The sequence below is a fragment of the Eriocheir sinensis genome, chromosome 57, assembly GCF_024679095.1.
Source record: "Eriocheir sinensis breed Jianghai 21 chromosome 57, ASM2467909v1, whole genome shotgun sequence".
In the NCBI taxonomy this organism is placed as follows: Eukaryota; Metazoa; Arthropoda; class Malacostraca; order Decapoda; family Varunidae; genus Eriocheir; species Eriocheir sinensis.
The window spans coordinates 8,708,191-8,722,782 of record NC_066565.1 but is presented as its reverse complement, the minus strand read 5'-3'; the positions used below and the strand labels follow the sequence as shown (position 1 = coordinate 8,722,782).

The 14,592-nt window shown below is 47.1% G+C and overlaps 1 protein-coding gene across 1 annotated transcript; it reads left to right on the top strand.

Annotated features, from left to right (window-relative positions):
• The first annotated feature begins 468 nt into the window (after positions 1-468).
• On the top strand, positions 469-1,536 carry LOC126984822 (uncharacterized). The gene is made up of 2 exons (XM_050839018.1): positions 469-925; positions 1,033-1,536. The coding sequence occupies exons 1-2, from the start codon at positions 476-478 to the stop codon at positions 1,534-1,536; spliced, it is 954 nt and encodes a 317-aa protein (XP_050694975.1). The 5' UTR covers positions 469-475.
• The last annotated feature ends 13,056 nt before the right edge of the window (positions 1,537-14,592 follow it).

Below are 14,592 nucleotides of genomic sequence, written 5' to 3'. Positions count from 1 at the left end.
ACTTGTGTTGTGGAGAGGAAGTATTGCTGGGACTTGTGTTGTGGAGAGGAAGTATTGCTGTAGGACTTGTGTTGTGGAGAGGAAGTATTGCTGTAGGACTTGTGTTGTGGAGAGGAAGTATTGCTGTAGGACTTGTGTTGTGGAGAGGAAGTATTGCTGTAGGACTTGTGTTGTGGAGAGGAAGTATTGCTGTAGGACTTGTGTTGTGGAGAGGAAGTATTGCTGTAGGACTTGTGTTGTGGAGAGGAAGTATTGCTGTAGGACTTGTGTTGTGGAGAGGAAGTATTGCTGTAGGACTTGTGTTGTGGAGAGGAAGTATTGCTGTAGGACTTGTGTTGTGGAGAGGAAGTATTGCTGTAGGACTTGTGTTGTGGAGAGGAAGTATTGCTGTAGGACTTGTGTTGTGGAGAGAAAGACCTGTAGGACTTGTGTTGTGGAGAGGCTACCAGTGAAGGATATCCAGCACCAATACCACATGGGAAACACTCCACTATCCACCACAGAGGCAGAGAAAGACCTGGGAGTGTATGTTACCAGGCTACCAGTGAAGGGATATCCAGCACACCAATACCACATGGGAAACACTCCACTATCCACCACAGAGGCAGAGAAAGACCTGGGAGTGTATGTTACCAGGCTACCAGTGAAGGGATATCCAGCACACCAATACCACATGGGAAACACTCCACTATCCACCACAGAGGCAGAGAAAGACCTGGGAGTGTATGTTACCAGGCTACCAGTGAAGGGATATCCAGCCAACCAATACCACATGGGAAACACTCCACTATCCACCACAGAGGCAGAGAAAGACCTGGGAGTGTATGTTACCAGGCTACCAGTGAAGGGATATCCAGCACACCAATACCACATGGGAAACACTCCACTATCCACCACAGAGGCAGAGAAAGACCTGGGAGTGTATGTTACCAGGCTACCAGTTGATGTATAGACAGCACACCAATACCACATGGGAAACACTCCACTATCCACCACAGAGGCAGAGAAAGACCTGGGAGTGTATGTTACCAGGCTACCAGTGAAGGGATATCCAGCACACCAATACCACATGGAAACACTCCACTATCCACCACAGAGGCAGAGAAAGACCTGGGAGTGTATGTTACCAGGCTACCAGTGAAGGGATATCCAGCACACCAATACCACATGGGAAACACTCCACTATCCACCACAGAGGCAGAGAAAGACCTGGGAGTGTATGTTACCAGGCTACCAGTGAAGGGATATCCAGCACACCAATACCACATGGGAAACACTCCACTATCCACCACAGAGGCAGAGAAAGACCTGGGAGTGTATGTTACCAGGCTACCAGTGAAGGGATATCCAGCACACCAATACCACATGGGAAACACTCCACTATCCACCACAGAGGCAGAGAAAGACCTGGGAGTGTATGTTACCAGGCTACCAGTGAAGGGATATCCAGCACACCAATACCACATAGGAACACTCCACTATCCACCACAGAGGCAGAGAAAGACCTGGGAGTGTATGTTACCAGGCTACCAGTGAAGGGATATCCAGCACACCAATACCACATGGGAAACACTCCACTATCCACCACAGAGGCAGAGAAAGACCTGGGAGTGTATGTTACCAGGCTACCAGTGAAGGGATATCCAGCACACCAATACCACATGGGAAACACTCCACTATCCACCACAGAGGCAGAGAAAGGCCTGTGAGTGTATGTTACCAGGCTACCAGTGAAGGGATATCCAGCACACCAATACCACATGGGAAACACTCCACTATCCACCACAGAGGCAGAGAAAGACCTGGGAGTGTATGTTACCAGGCTACCAGTGAAGGGATATCCAGCACACCAATACCACATGCGAAACACTCCACTATCCACCACAGAGGCAGAGAAAGTCCTGTGAGTATATGTTACCAGGCTACCAGTGAAGGGATATCCAGCACACCAATACCACATGGGAAACACTCCACTATCCACCACAGAGGCAGAGAAAGGCCTGGGAGTATAATTATGTTACCAGGCTACCAGTGAAGGCAAAATCCGTGCCAATTGCAGCGGACGAGTTAGAAATATATATACATATAGCATTTTGAAGAGTTAGATTTTTTTTTTTTTTTTTTTTTTTTTTACATGTGGCCTACAGCGCCGGTAGGCTAATCCATATGAGCCTGATGGTTGGCCCTAGCCCGTCATGGCGCAGGCAATTGTTTATAGTGGCGCCATTATTATTATTGGCTCATGCTGCCCCCCGGAGCTCATTCTTGATTCCACTTGTGCTGCAGAGCTTCTTCTAGAGTCTGGGTTGATAGGTGGTCTTCAGGACAGCATGTGGGTAGTCTTAGGCCACTCGGCGGTGACTGAAGAATCGCTGGTGAATAGCGGCGGATTCGAACCCACATCATGGACCGCGCAGCGGAATGCGAGGCCAGCACGCTAACCACTCAGCCACTGCCTCCCCTGAATGCATGCCTACATTTTTTTTATGGTAAAGGAAACAGCTGAGGGCAGTAAATGAAGCAGGAGTCACATCACGGCAGCCACTATAAATAAAATTCGCCTGTTCCGCTAGTGGGCTGGGGCCGTCCAAGAGGGCCTACTGGTGCTACAGGCAGACAGGGGATAGACAGGAAGCTGATGAGAAAATAGAATTCCCAAACCAATTCTGGTGTGTGTCTGTATGCATGTGTGTGTGTGTGTGTGTGTGTGTGTGTGTGGACTAGAACAAACAAACAAAAAACATAGACCAATAGTTACATTAGGAAGACATACTCAATAAGGAAAAAACTTATTCATGGAAACCAACAAGGAAAGGTTAGATACTGAGGAAGGGAGGAAGAACAAAGGGGTGGAATAAGATAACATGTGCTTGTGTGCTTAGAACTGAGTGTTGGAAGATCAAGACAGGAAGGAAGGGCATGATTGCAGGCTGCTGGAAAATACAATACAATACATTACGATAGATTACAGTATGGAAAGTATGTACCTACCTCTAATAGTACATACTGAGGATGATATGTAGCTACTTCTTCCATCCTCACAATTAATACAGGAAGGAAGGGCATGATTGCAGGCTGCTGGAAAGTACAAAAAGATACATTGCAATAGATTACAATATGGGATAATAGTGTAGCTACTTCTAATAGTATATACAGAGGATGATATGTAGCTACTTCTTCCATCCTCACAATTAATACAGGAAGGAAAGGCATGATTGCAGGCTGCTGGAAAGTACAAAAAGATACATTGCAATAGATTACATCATGGAATAATAGTGTGTAGCTATACTAATACAGAGGATAATATGTAGCTACTTCTTCCATCCTCACAACGAAGGCAGCATTTCCAGACAGTAAGTAACAGCATAATCGCAAACCTCTGGAAGATACAAAGTGACACAAAGTGAAAACATAATTGGAAGCTGCTGCTGGAAATTACGAAAAGGACATTACGAGATGAAACACAACAGACCAGCGTGCTTCCTCCTTCCTCTGAATTATGGCAAAATCTCTTGGACAGGAACTGAAAAGAAAATGACAAACTGCTGGAAAAATACAAAGAACTACTGGGAAAGAAATGGACGCAAGGTGATAGATTATGTTACGAAATGGGGAAATAATACGTGAACTAACTGTCCCTTCCCCTGAATAGAGACACATAAGCCAATGCCAAGGAAATAAAGACACTAGACCAGTGGCTCCCAAACTTTTCACATGATGCCCCCTATTGATTTATAAGAAATCCTCACGCCCCACATCATTTGTTACTCCTTCATGTGTGTGTGTGTGTGTGTGTGTGTGTGTGTGTGTGTTTATTTCTTGCAAAACTGCAATTTTTGGCAGATGGAATCACGCCCTCTCTTTACCTAGCTCACGCCCCCCAAGGAGGCATGCCCCCCAGATTGGGAACCACTGCACCAGACGATAGATTGTCACGAAATAGGGCAATAATATGTGGGGTCATCAGTGCAGGTGTGGGGTCATCAGAGCAGGTGTAGGGTTGGCAGGGCAGGTATGGGACCATCAAGGATTATTGTCAGGACAGGTGTGGGGCTCTCAGGGCAGGTGTTAGGCCGTCACGGCAGGTGTGTGACTGTCAGGGCAGGTGTGGGACTGTCAGGTCAGGTGTGGCAGGTGTGGGACTGTTGTCAAGGCAGGTGTGGGGCCATCAGCAGGTGTGGGACTGTCAGGGCAGGTGTGGGACTGTCAAGGCAGGTGTGGGGCCATCATGGCAGCTGTGGGACTGTCAGGGTAGGTGTGGGGCCGTCGTGGCAGGTGTGGGGCCGTCATGGCAAGTATGGGACTGTCAAGGCAGGTGTTGGGCCATCATGGCAGGTGTGGGGCTGTCATGGCAGGTGTGGGACTGTCATGGCAGGTGTGGGGCCATCATGGCAGGTGTGGGACTGTCAGGGCAGGTGTTGGGCCATCATGGCAGGTGTGGGACTGTCAGGGCAGGTGTGGGACTGTCAGGGCAGGTGTTGGGCCGTCACGGCAGGTGTGGGACTGTCAGGGCAGGTGTTGGGCCGTCACGGCAGGTGTGGGACTGTCAGGGCAGGTGTTGGGCCGTCACGGCAGGTGTGGGACTGTCAGGGCAGGTGTTGGGCCGTCACGGCAGGTGTGGGACTGTCAGGGCAGGTGTTGGGCCGTCACGGCAGGTGTGGGACTGTCAGGTCAGGCGTGGGGCCGTCACGGCAGGTGTGGGACTGTCAGGTCAGGTGTGGGGCCGTCACGCCAGGTGTGGGACTGTCAGGTCAGGTGTGGGGCCGTCACGGCAGGTGTGGGACTGTCAGGGCAGGTGTTGGGCCGTCACGGCAGGCGTGGGACTGTCAGGGCAGGTGTTGCCCGTAGGGCCGTCATGGCAGGTGTGGGACTGTCCGGGCAGGTGCGGGGCGGTCATGGCAGGTGTGGGACTGTCAGGGCAGGTGTTGAGCCGTTATGGCAGGTGTGGGACTGTCATGGCAGGTGTGGGGCCATCAGGGCAGGTGTGCGACCGTCAGGGCAAGTGTGGGGGCATCAGGGCAAGTGTGGGGCCGTCATGGCAGGTGTGGGCCGACTGTCAGGGCAGGTGTTGGGCCGTCAGGGCAAGTATACGATCGTCAGGGTAAGTGTGGGGAGGTGTGCGTCCGTCAGGGCAGGTGTGGGTCCTTCAGGGCATGTTTTGGCCCGTCAGGGCACGTGTGCGATCGTTAGGGTAGGTGTGCGATCGTCAGGGCAGGTGTGGGGCCGTCAGGGCAGGTATGGGGCCATCAGAGCAGGTGTGGGGCCATCAGGGCAGGTGTGGGGCCATCAGGGCAAATATACGATCGTCAGGGCAGGTGTGCGATCGTCAGGGCAGGTGTGGGGCCATCAGGGCAGGTGTGATCGTCAGGGCAGGTGTGGGGCATCAGAGCAAGTGTGGGGCCATCAGGGCAGGTGTGGGGCCATCAGGCCAGGTGTGGGGCCATCAGGGCAGGATTGGGGCCATCAGGGCAGGTGTGGGGCCATCAGGGCAGGTGTGGGGCCATCAGGGCAGGCCAGGTGTGGGGTCATCAGGGCAGGTGTGTGATCGTCAGAGCAGGTGTGGGGCCATCAGGGCAAGTATGGGGCCATCAGGGCAGGTGTGCGATCGTCAGGGCAGGTGTGGGGCCATCAGGGCAGGTGTGGGGCCATCAGGGCAGGATTGGGGCCGTCAGGGCAGGTTTAGGGCTGCCAGGGCAGTCGTGTGCATGGGGCCGTCAGGGCAGGTGTGTTGCCGTCATGGGGGCCTTCCTGTGGTCAGGGGCCGTCTGTCTTGCCCATAATTCAACCCCAATCTTACCTATGACACACACCCGTGTTCTCTCACCTGGTGGGCTTCCCAGAATCCGGTAGACACAGGGCCCAAAAGGAAGCCGCACTCTCCTGATGCGCCAGCCCGACTAGTTCAGTAACCTCCGTACATACAAATACATGTGCTATAGACAGAGCAGGAATTGTGCATCATGTGCAGCAAAGTAAATAATCAATTAATAATATGTAAATGAACAAACTAACATGTAAAAAGTCTGTCACCGAGATGAGCAGCAAGGGATGCTTTGAATGCCGATAGTGAATTAGCTGAAACAACATGCTGGTCCCCCTCCCGCTCTCCACGGCCAAACGCCTTATCTCCCGCACCTGCCGCGCCTCCTGGGACGACAAGCTCGCCAACACCCTCCGCATCACCTCCATGGGCCAATACCGCACCAACTCCTCCCCACAGCCGGCCCGTGGGTGAGGAAAACGTCCCGCGTTCTAGACGTGGCCTTGACGCGCCTCCGCCTGGGCCACACACGCCTCGGCGCTCACCTCCACCGCCTGCGCCTCGTCCCCGACCCTCACTGCCCCTGGTGCAGGACCGTCGAGGACACCATTGGGCACCTCCTGCTGCACTGCCCGCGCCACCACTCCCAGTGAGTGTTGCTCCGACACCAACTCCGCGCCCTGGACGTGCCCACCTTTGACCTGCCCACGCTGCTGGCGGCGGCAGGCGTCCACCCATCACGGCAGGAAGCTGTCATCCGCCTCACCTGCGCCTTCTTTAGGAAGACGGGGCAGCTGACGCGCCTGTGAAGCCCTCACAGGACGACACCAGGGCTCATGTGAGCGACTAGATCGCCGCGGCCCAAAAACAACAACAACAACAACAACATGCTGGAGAAGAGAGTTCCACAGCGAAATACCTCTGACGTTGAAGAACCTCTTGCGGATCTCTAATTCAGTTCTTATGTGTGCAACCTTATATTGATGGCCTCTTGTGGTGCCTAGAGGTGGACTGACAAACATATCCTCGACCTCGGGGGCAATAGCACAGAAACCGTGAAATATTTGCCAATACTTCACCATGTCATGTCGTAGCAGCCGACCATGGACAGAGTACAAGTCCAAAGCCTTCAGTCTCTGGGAATAACTTAGATGCTTCATACCTCTAATGTTCCTGGTCCAACGTCTCTGCACTGACTCAAGTGAGTTGAGATCAGTAATATATCCCAGATTCCACACAGCTGAACAATATTCAAGTAAAGGCCGAATGTGCGTCACATAAACAGGGACAAGAAAGGTAGCATCGCGGTTAACTGTAGATTGAAGTAGATTTTGAGCCATGCCACCTGCTTTCTGGACGACGTACGTGCTGGTGAAATTTCAAGGAAAAATCGACATTAACCCCAAGGTCCATTGCAGAATCTTTAACTGGAATAGGAATGCCATTTAGATAATACATACCAGAGGCCGGTAAACCCGACAAGTCCACGGTCCGCCTCTGGAATTTGACAACTACACATTTATTAATGTTCATGGATAAACCCCAAGACAATGCAACTTTGTAAAGATTATCAATATCTCTTTGACAAGAAGCCATGTTTTGGTGAGCAGTATGCACACAGTTAGTCTCAATTGAAATATACAATTTAAGGTCATCAGCAAAAATTTTTGTATGGGAACTAATGTCATGAGTAAGAAAGTTAATATATAGAAGAAATAGAAGTGGACCAAGAACTGAACCCTGGGGCACTCCACTGACCACATCGTAAGGACGACTCAACTGACGATCGACTACAACATTCATAACCCGAGATTTTAAAAACTCCCTTATCCAGCCCAAAAGCTTGCCTGTAATAGCCAATTTCCTAAGCTTATCCAACAAAATGTCATGACATACAGTGTCGAAGGCCTTAGAAAAGCCAAAAAGAATGAGATCAACATTTTTACCCTGGTCCATGGCACAAGTAACATCATTGTATGTCCGCAGCAGCTGGTCCTCTGTGGATCTGCCTGGACGAAAACCAAACTGCTCATTACACAAAATGTTATTACTTGTGGCATAATCAAAAATAAATTTACATAATATACGCTCAAGAGATTTCACACAGACTGATGACAGCGATACTGGTCTATAATTTAAAGGATCATGTCTAATCCCCTTCTTAAAGATTGGCACAATCAAGGACCTCTTCCATATGGATGGTAGAGTGCATGTGTCCAGAGAGTGTAATGCATTGTGCTGCCAAAACAAGTGTGTGTATTGTACGTAGGAGATGACAACCCCCCAGCCTTACCCTTATACACTGCACTGCCAGATTCGTGTTGCCTTACCTAGCTAGACATCTTACCTAGACGGGTTCCACGAGAAGGGAACCCCACAAGTGCCTACACACCAGCAGAATACATATTTGTGTAATTACTCTTAACACTGAAACTATTGTTATGCCGGACGTATTACTTGGGTTCCGTGTCGCCGTCGCAAGACTCCGTGGAAGGGAGATATGTAAACACTGCACAACTTCTGTAGTTTAATATTCTTCCTTAGTAGTACACTTCACTCTTGACTCTTCACTGGCCACTAGCTTACTATGACTCGGACTGGGACTCTCTCGCCCTCTTCTCCTATATATATCCAGAACAGTAAAGTCTAGAATGTTACAGTATATTTTAGATCATACAAGAACATGTAGCAAAAATATATGCGAGTTGGCAACACTTCCCGCCTGGCGTCTGGCCGCGCCCCGCGGGGCGCGGACGGCTCACCTTGCTCCCCGCCCCCCTGCTCGCTCCTCCCGGAGCCTTCTAGAGGCCCATGGACGCCGGGGGAAGCTTCCAGCACAACAGTACGTAGGGGTTAAAATTCGTATAGCCTTTGACCAAGGTACTCTGCTAGTTTTCTGTTAAATACAGTTAAGGATGTTGACAGGATAACTGTGTCTGGCAGGCTATTCCACAAAGCAATCACTCGGACTGAGAAGTATCGCCTACGTATTTCTGTGTTGCTGTGGGGTAGAAATAATCTGTGTGAATTTCCACGGGTCCTAGATGATGTCTGGAGGGAAAATAACTCAGAGGATTGCACAGGAGAGAGGCCATTGAGAATCTTCCAGACCTTGACTATGTCAGCTCTAAGCATTCTGCCATGCACAGAGAAGAGACCCAAGGCATCCAGTCGGGAGGCATAGTCAAGATTAAATTCCAACAATCTCCTTGGTCCATCATCGCTGGACCCTCTCAAGCATGTCAGTAACACCTACATACCCTATGTGCCATACAACTGAACAAAATTCCTGCACAGGACGGATCGATATGAGAGGTGAGAAGAGATTTCATAAAATCAGGCTCACGGTTAACTGCATGTGCTCTTAAGTAAATTCGACGAAATTCCTGCAGCTTTATTTGCAAGAGAGCGTATGTGGAGATGAAACTTCAATGAAGTATCAACTTGAACCCCTAAATCTGATGCAGACTGCACAAACTGTAAAGGATTTCCTCTAATATAGTAGCCGGAGTACGGGCCAAGATTTGGAGCAGATCCTCGGCAGAACCTAAGAACACGGGTCTTGTCCGAGTTGAGCCTGAGCCCCACGATTCCGCACGTGACACCAGTAGGTCTACATCTCTCTGCACAGAAGCAAGATCTAACAATGTAAGAGAAGGTTAGTCTTATTTATCTTTTGGTATATTTTCAGATCATCAGCGAAAATTTTGTATTTACAGGTCAGACCGTGAGCCACAAAGTTAATATAAATGAGAAAAAGGGTTGGTCCAAGGACAGACCCTTGGGGAACTCCACTAGTTACATGCGTAAAATCACTCTCAGAACCCCCAACCACAACCTCAATATTCTACCGTTCAGAAATCCGTGTATCCAAGAGAGTAAGGGATTCCCTATACCGATGTGGGAGAGCTTACTGATCATAATGTTATGATTTACTAAAGTCAAATAGTATAAGGTCGACCATATGCCCCTGATCAAGCCAGCAGGTGGCGTCATCATATGTTAGGAGCTGATCATCAACTGAGTGAGCCTTACGTACGGAAGCCAAACTGATTAGAATCTAATAAGTTATTATTCACGAGAAAAGATGCCTTGGGTACCTGGCTATACAGTAACCAGCAGATAACATTATTTCGTCTGATGTGGAAATATATTTACAATTTGTATCGTTTGTGGTCCAATGTAGCGTGTTTGAGGCTCGTGCGTGTAGCGGAAAGTTCCAGTTGGCAACACTGCCAGGTGACAACAACAGCACGCGCCGAGGCCCGAGCAGCATCCCTTCTGGCCCTGCCCAACCAGCCCCCTAAAACACCCCAGAAGAAGAAGACGACGAAGGCTCCACACCCACGGGCCAGCGCTGGGGACCTGCTGGCCAGCGACACCCTCAGCCCCAACACTGCCAGGACAACACCTCCACCACCGCCGCCGGGAAGTCTTAACCTTCTCATGCAGCAGAAGTAGGTAAGCTGTCCTGCACAAGACAGGCCGCCCTCCACTCATAAGAACATAAGAACATAGGGAAACTGCAAGAGGCCGGGTGGCCTACACAGGGCAGCTCCAGAATCCCCCCCACTACTCACGATGGTCGATGGGTGAGGTGTAGTTACAGGGGTTACAGGTAGAGGCTTGATCCTCGTTATACCGGTGTTGTGCGAAATAAGTTGACCGACAAATAATTAGTAACATCGGTATCTGCGCATGCGCGGACTGACAACAACAGATCTGCGAAATAAGTCGAAACCAGAAGGTAAGTAATTTGTTTCACAGCTTTAGTTAATGGATTTTAGCTAGAATATTATCATCTGTAGGTTTTCATATCAACAGAGAGTATCAAGTTATTGTTAATGTGTTATGGGATTACTCTGATGCTGGATATTAAGAGAAAGAGATAAAGAAGAGGCTCGGTCACAAGTTCGTTTCACTGGCCTATTTCACAGGCTTTTGAGGTGTTATAGGCTGTTTCTATGATAAAAGAAAGGCTGAAAATTAGGGTGAATAAAGGGAAAGGGAACGCCAGTATTCATGAACAAGGAAATTGAGTGAGATAAGAGAAAAAAAAGCAATTTCACAACTATTCTGGATCATACAGATGTGTTATTTCTCACTATATTGCACTAGTTACAAGTTTTTACTATTACTTTAAGGTGTATATTGATAGTAGAAGGCCTCTCAATTGTTGCCTCTATATATAGTAAATGTCATAATAGCAATTATGCCTCTTGGTATTTGGAAAAATAAAGGAAAAGTGAAAGCCAAGGTTCTTGGATGGCCCTCCACATTGGGTCTGATATGGAGCTTACATTGTTGGGTGACTGAATTATTAGTCACTGTATCTTATCATGTTTACAAGGCATTTGTTGGTCAGTACTGAAGCTGAAGACCTCAACAAATAAGAGTAATAAGTGATCCCTGTGAAGGGCTGTGAGTGCATACACAGGTTTGTACTGTCATACCCCGAGAGCATATTTTATATTTCCTCTATTTTCCTGCACAACCTCTGCTTGTATCAAACAACACACGAGAAATTAATCAAGACCAGGAGAGGGTATTCGCAGGCTGCCTGGGCTGGGATTGAACCCGCAACCAGCGTGACAAGAGAGCCACTCCCTACCGAGTTGGCAAAAGTGGTACCCCACTGGATAAGTGGGTTATGGGAGGCTCGTTCATCAGGCACAGTTGCCGCACTACAGTACATTATTTGTATATTACTTTGTTAGCTTGTATTTTTTTGTGCCTGCTACTGAAATGATTTTCCTTTTTTGTAGCATATGCTAGAAGAGAGGTATACAGAATAGTGATAAAAATAAGGAGAAACTATTATGTATAAGAGGTTGTTACTAGTACTTATCTATGCCTGGACAAGCAAACTTTAGAGGCACATCATGACAGGCTTTTATCAACTGAATGTATCTATCACCTTACAAACCAAAGCCAATATAATACCGACGGACATTATGAGTTTTAGGTTATGCTGGTAGCAGTGTAGTAACAATAAATGGATATTTTGTGGTGATAGTTTACTCTTTCAGAAGGTTACTATCTGTTAGTTAACTGGGTTTTTGTCAGCTGAAAATAGTTCAGATCTTTCTGTATTTAGCTGAAGTAAAATCAATAAAAAAAATACAGCATCCTAAGACAAGTGTGGTAGTTCTGATGTCTCTGTGAGCCTGTGTCTTGGGGCAGCAGTGTTGTACCCAGCACACTCACTGGCTGGCTTGACAAATATGAGCAATAATACATTCTACATTCATAGCATATGCTCCAAACCTTATATTTTACCTAGATTAATGACCAATCAGCATTCAGCATGCCCCCCACAAGTCTTTGCTTTCTAAACTGCCCTCTCTTGGATGCTGTCCTTCTCTCTGTTCCTTTATCTCCAGTTTCATTTACGGCCGTTCTTTCTCTGCAGTGGTAGACAGTCACTGTTCTTCCCCTAAACCTATCAACAGTGGTGTTCCACAGGGCTCTGTCCTATCACCCACTATCTTCCTGTTATTCATCAATGATCTTTTCATAACAAGCTGTCCTATCCACTCATACACTGATGACCTTGCTATCAATTCCATATTGGGGTAAGAGGAACCTTGTGTCCTTCAATGCCTCAAAAACTCAATTTCTCCACCTATCAACTCGACACAATCTTCCAAACACTTATCCCCTGTTCTTCGACAACACTCAGCTGTCACCTTCTTCAACACTAAATATCCTCGGTCTATCCTTAACTCAAAATCTTAACTGGAAACTTCACATCTCCTCTCTCACTAAATCAGCCTCCTCGAGGTTGAGCGTTCTGTATCGTCTCCGCCAGTTCTTCTTCCCCGCACAGTTGCTTTCGTATACAGGGGCCTTGTCTGCCCTCGTATGGAGTATGCATCTCACTTGCATCTCACTCATACAGCTCTTCTGGACAGAGTGGAGTCTAAGGCTCTTCATCTCATCTGCTCTCCTCCTCTTACTGATAATCTTCTACCTCTTAAATTCCATAACCATGCTGTCTCTCTATCTTCTATCGATATTTTCATGCTGACTGCTTTCCTGAACTTGCAAACTGCATGCCTCCCCCCCTCCTGTGGCCTCGCCACACATGACTTTCTACTCAAGCTCATTCCTATACTGTCCAAACTCCTTATGCAAGAGTTAAATCAGCATCTTCACTCTTTCATCCCTCACGCTGGTAAACTCTGGAACAATCGTCCTTCATCTGTATTCCCTCCTGCCTACGACTAGAACTCTTTCAAGAGGAGGATATCAGGACCCCTCTTATCCCGAAATTGACCTCTCTTTTGGCCACTCCACTGTACTCTTTTTAGGAGCAGTGAGTAGTGGGCTTTTTTTTTTTCATTATTTTTGTTTTTTTATGCTGTAAAAAAAAAGATAAAAAAACTGTAGCAGTGATGGGCCAAATTTGTGGTTTTACTGTATACCAGTGATGGGACAAATTTTTTCCATGATATAAACCCCCCAAAATAGATGCTGCATAAACTGATCACAAATGCGTTGATACATATTATGAAATGGTTTGCGCGAGTGATGATTATTTCTCAATTTTTTTTTTGTGCTTAAAGGCGCCTTTAAGAAACATGGTCCCTGCAGCTACCGAGTTAAGCCCTATATGTGTGCCCAGCACTTTACAGGTCGTCTCTAGCATAGAGGCATAATAATCATGACCTACATTGGAACAACTTTTTTACCTGATCTTGTTTTTTTCTTTACTGTGTTCTAGAAAATGAACTCAAGGCATAGATCCTTGGCTATATGGTTCATCCTTACACCACATAAGTGCTGCTGGAATATGTTTACATTCAGAAATTTAAGGATACCACCTGCAAAATACAAGTTAATGAGGAAAGTGTGTGTGTGTGTGTGTGTCATTTATTGGCCTGGAACTCAGGACATTGTTGTACATTGCATATAATGATACAGATGTTATATTTAAAAAAAAAAAAAAACATCAATATGCTAATTTTCTGATATGATGCTTTTTTAATTTATTTATGTTAGATTATATGCAGTTTCCTACATCTAGGACCTCCTGATCTTCCAGGCCCATAAATGCCACACACTCTTTCCTCATTTGCTTGTATTTTTCAGCTGTCATATTCAAATATATGAATGTACTCACATTCCCCATTGGAACCTTCTTTGTGCATAGAAAAAAACTTGTAGCTAAGAATCCAGCCTTTAGGCTTGGTCCCAGCCCTGAGGCAGTCATCACCAGCCTTCCCAGCTTTCCAACTTTTCTTTGTGGAGTGGTTGATACCTGAGGAAGGTAAGTTCTGGCACACTTGCCCTGTGTCTCCTCCATTGTCTCTAGGGTTGCAGTAATGACACAATATGCACTTAGCATATGTGCTCAACTCAACCTGTTCCTCTTAACTTTGCTTCTCAGATTTTTTTTCTTTTAATCAGAATTTCCTATACCCTTGTTAAACACCCTCAATAAACATAATGTCACTTTCACCTTCACTTTTTTGTCTCATTTTCCTTTACATACTAGGATAGTTTATCCCACCCTTGCTTCTCTTAATTACCTCATAATGATGAACATTAACAATTCTTACAGTAGACAGTTAACAGGAAATAAAGCTAAGCTAAACAGGAAAAGCAAGCTGCATCATGAAGAAACCAACTAATCTGTATGAACAATTAATAAAAAGTAAGGGTTAAAACTAAGCTGATTCAGTCAAGTGAAAATACAGACACGAAATGAGTCAGAAGTTATGGCAAGGATGCAAAGAAAATGGGAGGTATGGAGAGAATGAACAGTGATCCATAACACATACTATGTAAAGACAGGGTTAATGGTGGTGGTGACAGGACTGAAAAAA

Excerpts from the sequence above, each read along its gene's own strand:
- LOC126984822 (XM_050839018.1), top strand. The coding sequence starts at position 476 with ATGGGAAACACTCCACTATCCACCACAGAGGCAGAGAAAGACCTGGGA. Across the intron at positions 926-1,032 it reads AGAAAGACCTGGGAGTGTAT|GCTACCAGTGAAGGGATATC; the intron begins GTTACCAGGCTA and ends GTATGTTACCAG.